Source organism: Terrapene carolina, unplaced genomic scaffold (assembly GCF_002925995.2).
Source record: "Terrapene carolina triunguis isolate 2854851 unplaced genomic scaffold, T_m_triunguis-2.0 Scaffold58, whole genome shotgun sequence".
Lineage (NCBI taxonomy): Eukaryota > Metazoa > Chordata > Testudines > Emydidae > Terrapene > Terrapene triunguis.
This window is the reverse complement of record NW_020664409.1, coordinates 59,636,809-59,657,048: the sequence shown is the minus strand read 5'-3', so window position 1 is coordinate 59,657,048 and position 20,240 is coordinate 59,636,809. Positions and strand designations below refer to the sequence as shown.

Sequence of the window (20,240 nt, the reverse complement as noted above, 5' to 3'; positions counted from 1 at the left end):
TTCCCAGTTCAAGTAGACAGACACTCGAGCTCTGTTCAAGCTAGCATGCTAAAGATAGCAATGTAGCCGGTAAGGGGAGGGGTAGCATGGGCAGCGCCTCAGGCTAGCCACCCAAGTATGTACCCAGGGGTCTTGGGTGGGTTTGTACTTGAGTATATTTCACAACTCAAGTAGATATGTACTAGCTCTCCTCCAGCTAGTGCGCTAAAAATAGCCAGGGTAACATGTGGAGTGTCTCAGGCTAGGTGTCGGAGTACAAATCTACCCAGACCTCCTGGGTACAGAAGCTGCCACCTGTGCTACCCCGAGCAACACGACTATTTTTAGCGCGCTAGGTCAAGTAGAGGAACAGGCGTCTACTCAAGCCGTGAAGCATGCTCCCAGCTGCAGTGTAGACATACCTTTAAAGCCATATTCCACTCATCATACAGTTGTCAAATGAGCAGAAAGGGCTAAACGCATGTGGCCTAGATTACAGAGTTCTACCACAGTTGTAACAACACAAGTACATGAAGATAAATCCTCTAATTGCCACAACAGCTATTACTACTACCACCATGTTTCACCTAGATACATTTGCCAGTGAGGAAGACAGAACATGTATTGACTGAAGCGTCAAACTCAGTTCTTGAAGAGTTTCCACAGGCTCAGTACTATCCTGAGTTAATGGGTACTCTCCCTCTCTTTCATAAAAATTAGGTTCAAGTCCTGGCTGAAATCAAGTGACTAAATATACTATTGTTTATAGATAATCTAGAGGCCAGGGCTTCAATTAGCAAAAGTACTGCAAAGCTGCACTGAAAAGTTGTGTGAGGAAGCTATTAGTCTCTCACCCTCATTAATACATGTTTGTAGCAAGTATCCAAACCAGTTTGGGGTGCAAAATATTTTTATTTATCTATCACCAAATACTGGAAAGTCTTGACAAAAATTAAGCAGTTTCCAATTACTATTATGACTCTTCAATTTACGTATTCCCTTAACTATTCTGAAAGGAATTTTATGTGGGTGTTTTATTCTGTTAGATAAGAGTGAGTTCAGAATGCTCTGTTCAGCAAATAAGAATGCAGACTAACTTTTAAATGCAGATTTTTTCCTAGACAGAACTTGCCATAAAGCTTAGTCATCTTGTCAAACATTTGGCATAACTTTTTATTTTACTCTGCATGATATTCTGACAGCTTTGTTCTTCATTAAAAATGTGAGGGTTTTTAAAAAGAATTTATGGAAACTTATTCCTTAATATTAGAGTGAATGAAGCCTTTGAACTATGTGTTATGTAACAGATTCTACTTCTTGAAAATGCACAATCTTTAGATTAAAAACTGCAGAGGTCGTCTAAGTTTTAGATACCTTAAAGCCACTTCTTCACTATGACTACTGTTTACCATGGTATTTGTATGCAAATAGGAACTTTTTAGTCAGCCTGCTCTTCCTGCTCAATGCATTCAGCAATACAAACACTGATTTGTGTTAAATGCCTTATTATAAATAGAGTGATTTTACCATCACCAAACATTCAACAGGAGGGATACGCCTATTGCCAGGAGAATGTTTATCTTTGTACATAAGCATTTAATCAGTAATAAAAAAGGAAATACAGGAGATTTTACAGTTGAGTGAAGGTTTGATAACAGTAACATGTGTTTGACTATGAAATAACTAAAGACTGCTGGTAGTTCCAACTTACTGTAGAGTAATCCTCATTGAATTATAACTAACATTTTTATACATAAAGTTTACTGGAGATTTTAGAAAAAAAATGGATAATGCATTTTCAGAGATTCACTAACTGGCTGTACCAAGAGTATGGCCTTGGCTACACCCACACTTCACAGCGCTGCAGGTACTCCACCTCCACGAGGGGATTAACTTACAGTGCTGGGAGCGCGGCTGCACTGTTTATGCTTTACAGCGCTGTAACTTGCTGCGCTCAGGGGGGTGTTTTTTCACACCCCTGAGCGAGAAAGTTGCAGCGCTGTAAAGCGCCAGTGTAGCCATAGCCTAACTTACACAATCAACTGTTCAAGAGTTTTCTTTAGTGATTTAAAGAAAGGGAAATGGACAATTCTATCTTTAGGCTGTCTGAGGACCAGCTAGGCTATGCTAGTGCCCCACATGCTACAATACAACTACTACCTGGTCTTCAATTTCTCAGCAGCATCACTGCAACTTAGTTCTACATACTTTTTTTTGGGGGGGGGGGGGGGGGGAGGGGGGGGGGGGGGGGGGGGGGGACGGCGGAAAGAGAAGGGGGCAGCAGGAGAGCCACATCCACACATCATATGCCTTTCAACAGCAAGAGCTATAAGAGAGCCTGAGAACCTACAACTTCTATCAGCTTCAATAACAGCTCTGAGTACTTAGTACATTTGGCAGGTCTGGACATCATTCGACATGTCTACGATTTTGCATTACTGGTCTCTTGCAACATCTTTAGCAGTTTTTTAAAATTTAGATGATTGGGAAGTGGTGGCAGATTGCAATGGCTAGGAAGGGTTTAGGACTATTAAGCTCTTTAGATCATTTAAATGCATTTAATAGAACTCTTGAGCATGTGGTTAACTTTAAGCATATTCTTAAAAGGTAAGCACATGCTTCAGTGCTTTCCCAAGTCAGGGACATGGGCAGGATATTTGAGAAGTTGTCACAAAAATTTAAATAAACAGCAAATGGAAGAAAAAAACCCCAAATGCTCATTCACAAACCAATTTAGGTGTAGAATTTAACAGCCAAACAAACTTGAATTTTCAAAGGATCGTGTTAAAATAGTCACCTTTCCACTACACATTTGTTCCTGTATTCTTGGAAATTTCCTCAGCCTATTAGTGCCTTCCATTTCCAGTTGTGACAGTTCACTGGTGTTGAGTCTCAATCTGATTAACACTATGAACTACTGGTAAGGTGCCAATTCTCTCACTCACTGAAAAAGTGTAATTATTTACATGGGCAAAACATTCATGAAGGAATTTATTGCAATGTTGTGAGTTAAGAACCCATCCACTTGTTTTATAAAATGTTTAATATTTTCTTCAATGTACGCATTTTCCCCAATTTCAGAAAGGCTTCAACAATCTAAGCATATTTACAAAGATGTACAATCTACACATATGTAACTATACTTTGAAAGACCTTATGCAGACTAAAATGTTGAAGCTCAGAGGAAAAGCTTACTGTATCAAGTGCCAATTTAACTTCTGTTTATGTCAGCCATTATCTTCCATGGGAGATGGATTGAGACTCAAAAGCTTGGTTCTGCAATTAAGTAGCAAGCATTTTTTAGAAGTGGGAGGGAGGAGAGGAGATCAGTTATCTGGACAAGCTGCTGTAGGGAAAGGAGTACAAAACAGATAATCATACAAATAGAATGTGTTTTTGCACCACGTTGGAGACAAAGGGCAAAGTTTAGGCCTCAGTTACACCCATAGTTTGTAAGTGGTACAATAAGATGCAGAATTTGACCCATTGTGCCCAATCTCTCCATTTTTAAAAAAAAGGGGTAAGAGGACTAGTCAAAAGAAGTTTAATTAAACTCTTCTGACACTACCCCCATCCCATACACACGAAAATCTTGCTATCCCTAAATTGCAAAGTCAAGATATGCAATATCAAAGGCTGTGTCTGGGATTATAGTCAGTCAAAGGATAACCATAACAGCTGCTTAAATTTGCATACTGAGCTTGGCATTAGAGCCTCAAGTATTCTAGAGGATGTAAATGCAGAATTAGCCAAATTGCTTCTCAAAAGGCAGGACACATGCCATTTTACATGTAGTAGCCATATTATCAGCCTGAAGAATGCATTAGAGAAGAATGCTCACTTAGGAAGACTGTCTTTATTAAGTTATCTGGAAGAGAAGGTCAACAGCATATTAATGAAATCTGCAAGCTATACCAATTTTAGAACTTGGAAGGACGTGATATAACCTGACTTAAGCAAAGCTTTTGATATGGTCTCCCACAGTATTCTTGCCAGCAAATTCAAAAAGTATGGATGGGATGAATGGACTATAAGGTGAATAGAAAGCTGGCTAGATTGTCGGGCTCAATAGGGAGTGATCAATGGCTCGATGTCTAGCTGGCAGCCGGTATCAAGTGGAGTACCCCAAGGATCTGTCCTGGGGCCGGTTTTGTTCATCATCTTCATTAATGATCTGGATGATGGGATGGCTTGCACCCTCAGCAAGTTCGCCGATGACACTAGGCTGGTGAGAGAGGCAGATACACTGGAGGGTAGGGATAGGGTCCAGAGTGACCTAGACAAATTGGAGAATTGGGCTAAAAGAAATCTAATGAGGTTCAACAAGGACAAGTGCAGAGTCCTGCACTTAGCACAGAAGAATCCTATGCTCTGCTACAGACTGGGGACTGACTGGCTAAGCGGCAGTTCTGCAGAAAAGGAGCTGGGGATTATAGTGGACGAGAAGCTGGATATGAGTCAGTGTGCCCTTATTGCCAACAAGGCTAACGGCATATTGGGCTGTATTAGTAGGAGCATTGCCAGTAGATTGAGGTAAGTGATTATTCCCCTCTATTCAGCACTGGTGAGGCCACATCTGGAGTACTGCGTCCAGTTTTGGGCCCCCCACTACAGAAAGGATGTGGACAAATTGGAGAGAGTCCAGCAGAGGGCAACAAAAATGATTAGTGGCCTGGGGCACATGACTTATGAAGAGAAGCTGGGGTAACTGGGCTTATTTAGTCTGCAGAAGAGTGAGGGGGGATTTGATAGCAGCCTTCAACTACTTGAAGGGGGGTTCCAAAGAGGATGGAGCTAGGCTGTTCTCAGTGGTGGCAGATGACAGAACAAGAAAGAATGGTCTCAAGCTGCAGTGGGGGAGGTCTAGGTTGGATATTAGGAAAAACTATTTCACTAGGAGGGTTGTGAAGCACTGGAATGGGTTACCTAGGGAAGTGATGGAATCTCCATCCTTAGAGGTTTTTAAGGCCCAGCTTGACAAAGCCCTGGCTGGGATGATTTAGTTGGGGTTGGTCCTGCTTTAAGCAGGGGGTTGGACTAGATGACCTCCTGAGGTCTCTTCCAACCCTAATCTTCTATGATTCTAAGGAGACATGGAGAGACTGGAGAAGAAAAAAAATTGAGGCATGTGTCATTGATTCCCATGTAAAAGGACCTAGAAAGGTTAAAAATTTGCAAGTCACCACAAAGTGATTCACTTGAAAAATGCAAGTGAAGACAATGGAAGAAAGTTGTTCTAAACACAATATTGAATGGAATAGAGAAACCTGGAGTATGTCTACACTACGGGATTAATCCGAATTTAGATAATTCAAATTTGGGAAACAGGTTGTATAAATTCGATTGTGCGCGGCCACACTAAGCACATTAATTCGGTTTTTAACCACATTAATTCGGTGGTGTGCGGCCACACTAACCCTAATTTGAATTAACAAAATCGATTTTGGCGCTACTCCGCTCGTCGAGGTGGAGTACAGAAATCGATTTTAAGTGCCCTTTAATTCGAATTAACTGGCTCCGTTGTGTGGACGGGTTAAGGATTAATTCGGATTAACGCAGCTAAATCCGAATTAAAGTCGTAGTGTAGACCAGGCCCTGGAAAGCAATAATGCCCTAAGGACTCAAACTGGATTGTCTAAATCTGCAGGGCTAAAAATGCAAGTGATTGGGCAGGTGAACACAGCCTCCATATTCCTTGAGTTTGTTTAACAGAAGTAACTGGAGGGGCTGGAGAGACTGGATTATAAAAGAAAGAGCTAAACTACACCTCTACCCCGATATAACGCGACCCGATATAACACGGGTTTGCATACAACGCGGTAAAGCTCTGACATGCTGCTCTGAGCAGCGTGTTAAGGGTGCCGGGCCTGGCCAGGGTGGAGGGGTTGGATAAGGGGGAGAGGGTCTCAGGGGCGGTCAGGGCCCCCCCCCAAGGGTCTAGGAGGCAGGAGCTGTGGGGGGGGGCAATTTGGGGGGCCCCGCAGTCCCAGAATGGCCCAGGGGATTAGCAGGGGGCTGGGAGCAGTCCGCTCCGCTTCCCTCACCCCGGCCCCAGCCGTGTCGCTCGGGGGAGGGGGCTTGGGAGAAGGGATCCCCCCTGAACTCACTGGCAGTGGAGCAGCCCAGCCCCAGCCCACTCCACTCCGCCACCTCCCAGCTGCAGTGCTCTGCTACCCGCCGCAGGTACGTGCGGAACCTTTCCCCAACCCACCCCCAGCGACACGGCTGGGGCTGGGGCTGCATCTCTCCGCTTCCCGTTCCTGCCGCTGGTGAGTGCGGAGGGCATCCTTTCCCCAACCTTCCCGCACTCACCGGCGGCGGGAAGTGGAGGGCCACGGCTGGGAGGTGGCGGAGTGGAGCAGGCTGGGGCCACGTTGCTCCGCTTCCCGCCGCTGCCAGTGAGTGCCTGTCGGGGGCTGGGTGTGTGGATAGGGGTCGGAGCAGTCAGGGGGGTTGGGTAGGGGGTGGTCAGGGAACAAGGAACGGGGGGGCCAAAGCAAGTTCGATATAACGCAGTCTCACCTATAACACAGTGAGATTTTTTTGTCTCCCGAGGACAGCGTTATATCGGGGTAGAGGTGTACATGGTGTGGCTAAAGCACGTTAAAAAGAGAGCAAACACTGATGTGCAGAATTTTTGGTATCATGTGAGGCATAATCCTAGTCACATCGTAATTGATCTAATTTTACTCAAAGCACATGAACAGGCCACTCTTGTTTTAGAGAGGTGTGCTGTGATCATTTGCTTATAATCAAGCAATAATCTGATATCGCAAGTATTTGAAAATAAAACCAGATGTGTTGTGGAGTGTATTTTTAAGTTACCAAGAATCAAGACATTAAACAGCATTGATACAGTCAGCCAACGGCAGCTGGATTTTGCTCACGAGATTTCACACCTCAATGATGTTGCATAGTATAAGAGTATACAAGCCCCAAAACATGGTAAATATGTTTAGTCATACACTTAATGATCAAATCTATTTTCATATGTAGTTTCAGCTTGATGAATCTAATTAAGTACTGCTAATTCTAAGTGGAAAGACAAATGACAATGAAGGGAAGTCTTCTCCCTTTTCCCTTACCAACACCCTTCTGCGATGGGAGATGGCATTTCACCTCTGAATGAAGCAGATAAAAAGATTCTACTTAAGAAGAATTAAGTTAGGGGACCATTTTAAAGTGGAAAGTAGATATCAGCAAGTCCGTGAATGTGTAAACATGGTTTCATGAGAACCAATCAGGTAGCTGCTTGATGAGCACTCTCCACTGCCACAAAGACAACCCAGTTTTGTTGTCTAATCCTCTGCCACCTGTGGACAAAAACCTTCTTTTCCAAACTTTCATTAGGACACAATGTATTCCCCAGCCACATGAAAGCCATGTATTCTATCTTTGTAACCAGGTGTTTCCCTAAAACAGACTAACACTTTAGTAGTTAGGTTTCAGAGTGGTAGCCTTGTTAGTCTGTATCAGCAAAAAGAACGAGGAGTACTTGTGGCACCTTAGAGACTAACAAATTTATTTGGACAAACTTTCGTGGGCTAAAACCCACTTCATAGTTCTTTTTGCATATATGGTTAGTGAGGATGAGGCACCTCACTGGGAAAGACCACAGTAATTATGTCTAAGGTTCTCCTGCTTCCCCAAATTCTCAACTCCCCAAATCCTATAATTTCTCTGATGCCTTTGCTCAGATATTGTTTATTTTGTTGATTCTTTCCATAAGAGACAGGGATTTAAATTCCCTCTGATCATTCGTCCAGGACCAGTGCTTAAGAAGAGATTACAAATCCCCAAAACATTCACATGATTTGCTAAAGTGTTTGTGGCCTTGACAAGTCATGGGAGACCTGAAAGTCTGACTCCTACAGTCTTACTTCCTTATGACAAACTCCAGTTCCAATTCCAGCTTTATTTTAGCAGCTGGTAGAGCCACCAGCCACTAAAATTAGATAAATAAATTAATTTGTTAGTCTTCAAGGTGCCACAAGAGCTCCTCATTCTTTTTGCTGATACAGACTAACACGGCTACCTCTCTGAAACCTAAAATTAGATTAATACTCTATTCCTAAGGTTCTCAGAATGGCATGTCACAGACCACATCTTAATAGATATAGGCTTCAGGAATACCTCCCCTTTGATACGGGGTTGTTAACTAGTCTGAGACACTTGCAATTGTTTACATGGAATATTAGAAAAGCAGTACATACTGTATGCATTTTTGCCATCTTCATATAATTTAACAGCTGGAGACAAGGGTAAACCAAATAATCAACCAGCTGTCCATAGACCACAACCCAGTACTTAGAGACCACCAATAGTTCCTAGGCCAGTTTGAGAATCATTGCTGTCTACCACGTCAATAGGCCAGACTTCAAACTTCTTCCAATTTGTGTAGGACATTGGAGTCTAGCACTTGTGGTTTGAAATAGCAGTTGCTGAAGTCATGTCATAATTGAAGTGGGGAAAAAGCAAGATATTAATCTGAATGGCAGTTTCATATTTGTCATAACTCACTGGAGCTACAATCAAATGTTTTACACCACGAGAAAGCTAAAATGTTACTAGCCCTGCTGATTCACAAGATATTGAACCTTAAAGTTTACAGTGGCCATCCAATTGCCAGTACTGTTTTGCCCCAGTGCAGGACTAAGTATAGCAAGTCCAGACCAATGCAATTTTCAGCCTCTGATATAAGAGCAACAGTGCTGTGTCTGCATTAAAAAAAGGATTAATCACTGCAAAGGAGGATCAGTGCAAAGGCCCTGGTACACATGGGAAAGCTTGTGACCAGGAGGTTTGGGGGTAACATGTTCAAAGGCTGTTTTCAAAACACTTATTAACTGCCTTGATAGAAGCATTCCTAACTAAAGACAGAAGCAAACTACTGTGGATCATTTTGTTTATGCACCTCAGTATACAACTACAAGTTTGTTATCACAGAGGTCTGATGATACTAGACAACAGAAAACCACAACTGAACAGACAGCATCAATGGACTTCAGGGAGTAGTGTTCTGCAACATCTGTGCCACAGCTAGAGTTGAGTAGTGGATAACAGTTCTGGAATTCAATTATGTATGCTTGAGTTTGCATAGTCTGTATATAAGGCAACATTTAGAAGGGCTTTTTCATAGAACTAAGACTTTTTTGCACTCAACATGGTTAGCTATGCTTGCTGACTGTTCTCAAGGGAAATGATATATGGTCTGAAAAGTCATGTGTGTCTTGACTGTGTCAAGAACACTGCCACACACACTCTCTTCTATAACCTTGGATTAAGCATATAAATAGGCACTGAGGGTTTTTTAAATTTGTTTATTTTTAAAGAACCACACAGAAGGACCTTCAGCTTCATGAAGACAGATGATTGCTGAGGGCCTGTGGTCTAGAAGTATTCAAAAAGGACTAATGCAAGATAAATAGACATCCGGTGTACTGTTTCTAGTGGATGTCTGCCTGTTAAGGCCTGCAAATTTATATGGTGACAATTTAATTGTCCTCAGCACAAGACTACACAAGATTCATACAGAGTGCAAAATAACACAGTTGAAAGAAAAAAGCTTTACTACAAGACAGCTCTATTGGCTACTCAAGCTCCAGAAATAAATGTCCAGCAATCTAAAGAAAAAAATGTTTTCATTAAGACCTATTTTCCATCTTTGAAGGATGTTGTTTTCCAAACTACATTTCCTGAAGATGAAAAGATAGAAGCTTAATTAATTTCCCTATTTGAAAGTGTTTTCTTGAGAGTCACAAATGCCTAACGGTACTTACAGACTCTCTAATCCTCCCATTGCTATGGCTAAGGTCAGGTCTACACTAAAAAGGTAGGTTGACCCAGCTACAACTCTCAGGGGTGTGAAAAATCTGCACACGTACACACACCCCCTCCCCCAGTAAGCGATTTTGTTAAGACGATCCAACCCCCAGTGTAGGCAGTGCTAGATTCATGGAAGAATTCTGCTGTTGACCTAGCAACCGACTCTGAGAGGTAGATTAACCACAGTAACAGGAGAACACCTCCCGTCAGCATAGGTAGTGTCTACACTGAAGCACTACAGCACGACAACTGCAGCTGTGCCACTGCAGTGTTTATAATGAAGATGGAGCCTGAGAATCTTGCTGGGGCTTCACTAGAGATGTTGCCAAGTAGCACAATACAAACTGTGTGTATGTAAGACCTGTGGACCAAAGAATGACAGAGAATGGGACTCAGTGCTGTCACCTGTTGGTGAAGTAGGAGAAGAGCAGCCAACAGCTGCTTAAGAGCTACAGATGGCCATGAGCTCCACAGGCAAGGAAGCTCTGTGCCAGGATCTGTTGGAGAGCAAGGAGAGTTGACTGAACGGGCAGGGCCTTATTCGCATTGGAGTTATGTGAAGGTTTGGGGCATTTTAATAAATGTTAAGTTTTGCATTTGGGGGCAGTTAAATGCAATTGACCTTGCTGGGAAATAACACAGCTGTCCAACGTGCTGGGTAAGGAAACTTGGACTAAGCTACAGGAAGAGGGGGGGAAAAAAAAAAAAAAAAAAAGACTCCTGCTTGTTATCTGTCAAGTGTCCTAGATCCCTCCCTAACAGCTAAGCTGAGACTGTTGGCTAGTGCAAAGTGATGGTAGTTTCGAGGGAGTAGAGGCAGATTGGTAACACCAGACAATGCAGAGCATTAGGGGCAGCAGCTGCAAGATGACCAGCAGTGCAGACTGCCAGAAGCAGCAGCAGCTTCTCCAAGGCAATGGACAGCTCAGAAGGGATGGAGAGCACAGAGCAGCAGTACAGCTAGGTAGCTTGGGCTGAAGTCAGAGAGAAGGCAGCAGCCTACCCAATGGACTCTGGCACAGATCTCCCTATCCAACAATTAAAGCTGAAATCATTCCAGCTGGGTTAGGTAATAAAGCCCCCAGAGAAGCCAAGGCAGCACTGACCTGCTAGAATCCTTGGACTTCTCCAACCCAGGACAATTAATTGAGTGGGGAGGATGGAAGTGGTCAGAACACATTAGCCATTTACAATGGCCAAAGGAGGACTGAGGTTGGGATTACTGTTAAGACCAATTCTTTCTGTTGTCTCTCCCTCCTCCCCACACACACACCAAAGTTCTCTTTGCTGTAACCTCTGCACTCAGTGCTTGTGAGCGGGGAAGAACTGCTCACTAGGGGCACCTAGGATAGTGTATATAGATTCCCAGGTTTCTGGGTGGAGGTTTAAGCTGGTGTTAGTTAAGCATTTAAGGAAATCCCAGTCTAGAAAACTCAACCCAGCCCTTTTTGCTGCCATCAGCACCTGGCAGAAGGGTATGTATGTCCTGTATGACTGTAGTTTGCAGAATTCCAAGACTATATCCAATAAAAGGACCAGAAAGAACATAGGAACACTTGCAAATACGTAATCCTTTCAACTATCTTTGCTGGAATCCAGATTTCCTTTTGAGAGATTGGGTTAATGACAAGACAAACATTAGATCTGAAAGAGCACCAGTTTGTCAAAGTCAGAGTTCCCCAAAGCCAATGGCTCACTGAGCTGATGCAGTTAAGGGATGCCAGTTTCATAACCACTGGTACATAAGGGAGCAATGTGGCCAGCATCACGTTCAACTGCCTTTAGCTGCCCTAACCCAATGGATCAAGTACTCCTTTTGCAGCAGGGTAAACTGGTGGTGGCTGTTCAGCATGAGATTGAGTGAGACTCAAACCCATGACATTCAGGATTTTAGCCTAGCACCTGAACCACTCAGCCACCACAATTCACCATAGTTAGCAGTAACCCAATTTACCATAGTTAGCAGTAACCCAATTTATCTGGCCATCACTCAGATACTGTAGTAGGATACTATAGTAGCGGACACTATAGAAAAGCTTAAGATAGTAATCACTGAGGGCAAAGACGACCAATAATTAATTAAGTTACTAAACAGTACTGTTGGCAAAGCAGTTATATACTTATTACCAAGGGCAGACACAACTGAACCATGGAACATGTTGAATGTACTCATTTTGGTCACTCACATAGTCCTCTCCACCCAACATGAAGGTTGCAGCCTCAAGAAGTTGTCACATTGTTATGGATCCCTCCAATGAACTATTCAGATGGCATTTCCATGAGAAGGAGAGTTTCTATAAGCCTGTTGATGTTCTTTGGGCCTATTTAGATTATTATAGTTTGCTTTTTCATGACAGGGCAAGATGTTTGCATAGGACACAGGGGATACTTTTCCTATTGTAACAGGTGCATTCCAAACTAACATCTGCTGCAGGGGTAGGCAACCTATGGCATGCGTGCCGAAGGCAGCATGTGAGCTGATTTTCAGAGGCACTCACAGCCCGGGTCCTGGCCACCGGTCTGGGGGGCTCTGCATTTTAATTTAATTTTAAATGAAGCTTCTTAAACATTTTAAAAACCTTATTTAGTTTACATACAACAATAGTTTAGTTATATATATTCTAGACTTCTAGAAAGAGACCTTCTAAAAACATTAAAATGTATTACTGGCATGCGAAACCTTAAATTAGAGTGAATAAATGAAGACTCGGCACACCACTTCTGCAATACAGTAGATTGGGGTTGGCAACCTTTCAGAGAAACATTTTTTGTGTTGTTATAGAAGCACTAATATATTTAGCAAAGTCAAGAACCAAGACAACTGTTCGCTCAGTACCCCAACATCATGTAAGCAGTCTAGCAAGTTAGGACATGTCTGGGGACAGGGTCTTTTGCCCAGATGTCAACTCCTTAATCAACTGACTCTCAGGTGCTAGAAAGGGGAGAAAAGTCAATTGTGATGGAAGCCAGGTTGGATCATACTTCTTCCCTCACACATTTGGGACAGAACTTGACTTGGTTCACTGTTAAAAGCAGGCAAGCATCCCTTTTGCAGTCTTGTACTTCTGAGGACAAAGTTAGTTATTAGGAACTGTAGACTACCTATATTTACCATTTTGAACACAAGTGGAACAGCTATTTAGCATCTTAACTGATTAGTATATGCATTTAAAGTTAAACATACATAGTAAAAATACTAAAAAAAAAAATCTAAAATAGAGTTATCTGCCATAAATCACTATGCACACAGCCCTCAAAACATTAAGCCAGTAATATTTGCAGACCTGCATATTTAAATATATGTGCACGTTATTTATACAGAGCAAATATATACATTTATATAAAGGTCATTTGAAATATGGCACATTTGTACATGACTATTTCAATGAGAAAAATTTAGCTTAGGTCTCAACAGTTAGAAGAAAAAAGCAAGCTCTATAGCTAAAATATGGACTTTACTGAACAGTACTAAAAGTTTCTGAAGTTTGAACAAGACAAGATTGACAGTAACTACAAGACACACCTGCATCAAGCCTTTGGAAAGTACTATAGGTAGAGCAACTGCATGAGTATGCATTAGATTTATTAAACACTATATTATGCAGTTTGTACTGGCTGGCTTTTAATTTCCTGAACAAAACATTTAACATTATAGGCTTTAGGTATTTCACAGAGAAGAATTCCCTGCTTAGGAAGGAGATAACCTACTGTCTGAAAAGTTCTCATTAGTTATCTTACCTGCTTACTATATCAATATAAATATGTCTGTCAAAGATTTAGGCGCCAATTCCACAAAGACTTATATACATGCTTACACACAGAGTACTCATAGCACATAGTTAAACATGTGTGAAAAAGTCTTTCCAAAGTAGGACCCTGTATAAAAATTCTGGAGAATGCTCCAGAACTGGAGTTAAATGCTTTTGCTTCCCCCTTTTGGTTAGTCAAAGAGAAAGCTGATCTTCCTGTCATGGGCAAGATGCTATTCCTTTAGAAGAGGTAAGTTTAAGCTGAAAGTTTTGGAAAATTCATACATGGCAGAAAAACAGCAGAATTACTACCAGACTGATCTCCCTCAGATTCGGATCTTAAAGATCTGTGCCACAGATATTTTAGTCTTCAGATTCTAGTATTTTGCTATATTAGAGCATTTGTTCAAGAGTTTTGATTCTAGCAACAAGACCTAAAAAAGCTCCGAGTAGACACCAAATGTCTACTGATGTGGAAATAGCATAATCTTAATCATATATGTACTGGAAAAAAGTCTCAAAAGAATCTGAAAGACTGTTCCAAGATGGATAATATGGGATAATATTTAACCAAAGCTATACCACAAATAAGAACGATTCCTATTTAGTGCAATTTGTTTTGTTGTTTATACAGTCCCTCATTGCTTAGGCACTTGGGTGCCTCATCGAGTATTGGTCTTTATTGTAAAATAAATAACCAAGTAATAGGAATGATCCAGTCATCAGTTAAAGAGGGCTAACCAAACAGGTAAGTCTTGCATTGTGACCTGAAGTTTATCAAACCGAAGTTCTGGCCAATCATCACTGTGAGAGAAAAAGTCGGGTGAGGAATTTAAGAGTAAATTCCTGGAACTGAACAACAGGGATGACTAAGTAAATCATAACTACTGTAAGAGGGTGTAAGGAGAAGAGACATTACATTAACATGCTGAAGTTTTATACACCTGTGGCCTACAAGTGCAAGCTTTGTTTATACAGCAGCATACTTAGTGCCCCTTAATGATTTTCAATATCAGAAGCATTCTCATTATCTGAAAACTGAATTACATGTATTCAGTACACATTGATAATTTTATTCAGTAAAGATTGCAATAGTTAGATACAGTGGTGACACATGATATATAAAACTCCCATAGAAAGTACTATGCAAATCATGCAGGTCAGTAAAACGAATGGTATCTTTTGGTTGAGGCATGCCACCAAATCTTTAGGCATTGCCATTCTGTGACATGGTACAGCCTAGCTGTCTCACAGCAAAAGATATATGACATGCTTTTCACTCCCCACATGCTGGAAAAATTAAACAGCCTTCTCATTTTGTATTAGCAGCTACCATTTGTTCAATTTACTTCCAGTTTGCAGCAAAAAAAAAAAAAAGAAGTGTGCCTATTTCACTAATTTCAGAAGAATAATGCCAAAGTCATATTTTTCAGTTATTCATACACAGGTGCACTGAAATGTCAGAGTGTTGTTTGAGGAAGTGGGAAGAATTTTCCTTTTATAATATTGTGTCAATATTTTTAAGTCACATGACAAGGAATGTGTCTTATTGTAATCCACTCATGGGTTTTTGGGACTAAACACCCTCCAAGTACAGTCATATGTCTACACAAATGTTCTGGAGTACTAGGTTTTGCAGCTGTACCAGCAATTTAGCTGACATGGAAAAGTCTGACTTCACACATCTAGACACATTGTCCTAGTTTAAGTCAGCATTAACTTGCACTAAAAAAAAAAAAAATCTGGCTCCAGATCTGGCTGTTTCAGATGGTACCTTATGAGTTAGTTTAAAAAACAAAAACAAAAAGAGTCCACCCACTTTTGGTCAAACCAGCCATTTGTGCGACCTGGAGAGGAGGAAGAACAGCTCTGCCAACATCAAAAACTGCCAAGCATCCCCTCACCCCATTTCCCCCAAAAAGCTAAAAACGTAGGACACAGGCTGATCTCTTGATCTAGAAAAGGAGTATATACAAGCAGGTCCTCCGTTACACAAAGAGGGACAGCTCCTTAACATTTTTAGTGAATCCAAGTTCAGGAGACCCCCACCACTGATCTTTAGCCTTTAGGCCAATACAATTTTAAACAAGCATTCCAATACAAAAAGTTTGACTCATTCAGAGTTTGGAAGAAGTTTCCTTTTAAATGGAAAAATATCACAAAAATAGCTTAAGTCTAACTTGATTTTCCCATAGCCGTTAGGAACTCAGCAAATATAAAATGGGTGCCTTAAAACAAGTTCTCTGAAACAATGCTGTAAATAAGTCTCTTGATTTACATGCCTGAGGGAAGAACAGCTGGAGAATCTAGGATCCTCCCATATTTTAATGTACAGTGATGTCGTAACTGAGTTTCCAAGAAGTCTAAATTCTGTATTTAAACCACATTTTAAAAGCACAACAAGAACTCTCATTAAAGCTAGCGGACATCCCTGCTTTTGTAAGCATCAGTTGGACTTACTGCATTTTATCAGTGGACTGTACAGCGTTTTTGGCTTTTGTCAGAGTTCACAAGATACTTTTAAACTTTTCAAGTTCCCTTTAAATGCATATTTGCAGAGTTAAGTCTCCAAACACAGTATCTGATGTGCATTGAAGTTTAAATACGCTTTATATACAAGTTCTACAATACTTGGGAAAAAGAGATTGCTCTGCTATTAAGTGTTTCGCAGTGTTGATTTGAAGGGGCTCCTTTAGGGTTATGAAACAGCTTTTAACTTCTATGTTAAAAAGTTACAGTAAAGAGGCATGTGAAGTTTCTTTACACCATGTATTTCACAAGATTTTAATATTACACATGCAGGAATAATCTATCAGGCATCTGCTGAAGTAGATTTCAGATTGCTTAATTCTTTGACTGTTTTGGAAGTAAATTTCATAACCTTATTTGAGGGACCAAAGGACAATTATAATGTTGTGGACTTAGTCTGACAGCTAATGCAGGCCCAGTGTGTATCATACCCTGCTTTAACATTCTAGTTTTATATAAATCTGTTGAAATGAGTACAAAAAATAAGAACATAATTCAATGAAAATTTAGCATTCTTCAGTTACTAAAACAACACCACACAAGAATCCATGTAGCTCTATTTTACTACTAATGGTTTACTCTGGAGAATGAGTTATAATTACAAATATGCAAGATTTCTGATAAAGACTTTCTAGCTTGGTTTTCCTTTGAGGTTCTTTTCTCCTCCCTGCCAAGTCTTCAAAAGTTACAGTTTGCCTTACAGCCAACTTTAGCTACATCTCAGACAGGGCTTTTAAGAAATATTTAAGTATCTTTTGAGAAATCGGCGAATCAATACTATAGCATCAAGTATTATCTTAAAGCTGCTAAAATGCCAGTACAAGGCTACAAAAAGTATTAATTGAAAGCAGCAGAGAAGATTATTCAGAAGTTGCTCCTACAGAAAATGTTATACTGAAAGTCATGTAAAACATTGATTTTACAATTAAATGGTTGATACAAAAATTATTTTTCTCCCCTTGCCACTCTCCAACCCTATTGGGTAATAATCCAAAAGAGTGGTATATTGTATGTATAAGTGCAAATTCATATACAAAACTAAGTGATAGAACACCCTTCCCAAAATAAACTGAACAAAAGTGAAGCATAAACAAATGTATAGTTACCCAGAAGTGTGCATGGCAGTTAACCATCATGGTCCTTTCAATAAGCTCATCAGGACACTCTAGGAGATGGTGCCCAGAGACCACACCAGCATTGTTAACCAGGACTGAGACCTCTCCAACCTCTTTGCGGACCCTCTCAGCTGTCAAGTAGACATTCTCTCTCTTGCTCACATCACAGGTATATGTATAAACCTGCAAGTTGCAGGGGGGCAGCACCTCTTCTTCACCATCTCCAGCTGCTAGGGAATCCAGAATAGAAAGGTTACATTCTCAATTAGATCTCAACATTCAGGTAAGAAGTCACAAAGAAGAAAGAGAGTAAACACTCATCCATTACACTTTAAGAGTTCTATTTACTTTGGCATCATCACAGTAAACAAACCCTATATTTACTGTTCCTGCCCGAAAAAGGTAAATTTGAGGCTCCAGGTTTACTTGCAGCCGTCTGAATCAAAGGTTATACTGATGAAAATGGTCTGTGCTCTTCCACTTATGAATCTTTCTTTCTAGCAAGGGATACAAGCACACAAACCCCACTCCTTCCTGGGTGGTCAGATATGAGTGATTGTGGGTGGGGGATGAAATCCTTGCTTACAGCTGGGTTTGTAGGACAATGCCACATCCAACCTGGTTTAAGTCACAAACCATTCCCCTGGTCACCATCAGGCAGTATGGTCAGGAAATAGTCACAAGAACTAAAGAATCCCAGAAATATCCCCTCTGGATGTTCAGCTCTAACTACCATTTTCCCTTTCCTGGCAGAAGGACCACCACTGTGATAATGCAGGTGATTTTCTTGTAAGCACATCATTTAGCTACCCTTCCTGAAGCAGGTGAAAGATAGTTTTATGGGAAGTTAGGACGCAGTTGTACAAAAATAATAGCATGGTAATACTAGAGCCCTGCAGAAGCCATCTCCAGATATGCCCCTGCCACGAAATACTGCCCACACCTTATAAACTGGGTACTTTCTCCTCACCAGGGGTGCTGGAACAATTTTTATAACGTGGGTGCTGAGAGCCATTGAACCAAACTGTAAACCCCTGTATATGATGGAAACCACTTCAAGCCAGGGGCTGTGGCAGCATGCCCAGCACCCCTAGTTCCAGCACCTATGCTCCTCATCCCTTGCTGAGCACCATCAGGTCTAGTGCCATGCTTCTGCCCCCCAAAAGACAGGCTGGCAGGTAAGGTAGGACCACTTCCTCATGGGAGACTAACCCAGTAAGAGTCCGCTATCCCAGAGCCACACTGTCCCGGATCTCAGGCCATGGGCTCTTATTGTAGTCTCTACATTTACTGGGGGAGGGGAAAAAAGGAAGGGGAGGCGTGATGTATTAGAGCTATGTTTTATGTTACGATCACAAAATACATCAGCATGTAGACCCAGGGGCACAGTAGGTCACTGCCTGATGTGGGCAGCGCAGTTACCTTGGTGGGCAGCGGCAGCCGCCTCCTCGGAGATCTCACGGTAGATGTGGCGCACCATGCCTGCCGTCTCCTCATTGCTCTGGGTGTTGATGTCCCACAGTACCAGCAGCGCTCGGCGCCGGGCAAATTCCAGGGCGAAGAGGCGGCCCAGGCCGCTGCCTGCCCCCGTGATGAGGCATACCTGCCCCGCCACACTCTTCTCCTTGGGCCTCACCAGCCACTTGGCCGCAGCCAGCACGAACGCCCAGAGCACTTTGAAAGTGACTACGAAGAACTCCAGAAGGATGTTCATGCTTGCAGCGCTGTCCCCCAGGGGCTCAGCTACAGTCCCTGCTGCCTACCGCGGGAAGGGGCGTCTCCGGTGCCCTGGTACAGGGGAGCCTGCCTGCTGTGCTCCAAAGGGTCCCGCAGCCCCTCTCCAGAGAGCAAAGAACAGCTCCCCCGAGAAAATCCGCGCGGAGCCCAATGAACTCAAGGGACACCAGCAACCGTGGCACAGTCCGCTCAGCCTACAGAGCAAGGGGCCGTGCAAAGCTTCCCTTGGCAGCCAGAGGAGGAAAGGAGGCGAGAAGCAGCGTAGGGACCCACTACCCCCAACACTAAGCACTGCCCGGGCTCCTGAGCTCCGCACTGCCTGCAGGCACCTGGGGCTGCTACTGCCTGGGAACCGCGGCGCTTGCTGCCTCCTCTGGCTGCTCGGGAGCCGCTGCGCCTGCGGCGCTGGCTACAGGGCTGAGGACAGGGATCCTGCGCTACCAGATCTCCTTCCCCCAGGGCGGCAGCTCCTCGCCGAACGCCAGCCAGCAAGTTCAGCCACCCAATCGAGCCGCCCTAAGTTTGCCGACAGCCGGGGCTAGCCCCCCCCTCGCTGCCGCTAGCACTGGCTGAGGAGAAGCTAGCACTAGCGCAGGGCGAGGGGCCACCTCCACCGCTCAGCCAGGGAACGAAGCGCCGGGTTTCCCTTTCCTTCGCCCCTGCCTAGCTCCCTCCTCCGGCGCTCTGCACCCCGCCACTGGTTGGAAGGGAGCATCTCCACGCTCCGCGCGCTATATACCCACGGCTGGGAAACCGGTCCCCTCCCCCACCCCATTCCCAGGCCCTCCCCCAGCCCAGCCCCTCTGCATTCCCAGATCTTCCCCCAGCCCATTTCCGCCTCCACCGGCCAGCCCACCCGCCAGCACAGCCCCACCCCTTCCTCACCGCCAGGTCCCCTGGTGCCCCGCCAGCCGCTCTCCGTGCGCTCCCCACCCCATCTCCTCCCACACCGGGCCCGGCCCCCACCGCAGTCACGGGGAGTCGGTGGGATCCGCCCATGCACGCCAGGCCCCGCCCCCGCGGGCCCGGGCCCAGACCCAGCAACAACTCCCTCCCCCGTGGTGCCACCGCTACCTCCCCGCGGCCAGCCCAGAGCCGCTCTCCGCCGCTGCCCGAGACACCCGCGGCGCCTCGCACAGCGATACGTGCCCAACCCCCAGCCCCTCACACCCCCCCCCCCCCCGCCGCTCAGCGGGACTTTCGGTCCCACTTTCTGTCAGGCGACACCGGACGCATCTCTCCATGGCAGGGACCTCGCGGTTGGGCTAGAAACGCGAGTCCTGACTGTCCTCCAAATCTTCTAGCT

The 20,240-nt window shown here is 43.5% G+C and overlaps 1 protein-coding gene across 2 annotated transcripts in view; it reads right to left on the bottom strand.

The window, feature by feature from the left end:
- RDH10 (retinol dehydrogenase 10) overlaps positions 1 to 19,647 on the bottom strand; it is a 40,739-nt gene extending 21,092 nt beyond the window's left edge. Inside the window, exons 1-2 of one of the 2 annotated variants that reach the window (XM_024197639.2) lie at positions 18,620 to 19,647; positions 17,189 to 17,427 (exon numbers count right to left, since the gene is read on the bottom strand). In XM_024197639.2, coding sequence (XP_024053407.1) covers positions 17,189 to 17,427; positions 18,620 to 18,911 — 531 coding nt within the window. In that variant the 5' untranslated portion in view covers positions 18,912 to 19,647. The remainder of the gene's footprint in view (positions 1 to 17,188; positions 17,428 to 18,619) is intronic. The other variant, XM_024197640.2, reaches the window with a different exon arrangement.
- Between the last annotated feature and the right edge of the window lie 593 nt (positions 19,648 to 20,240).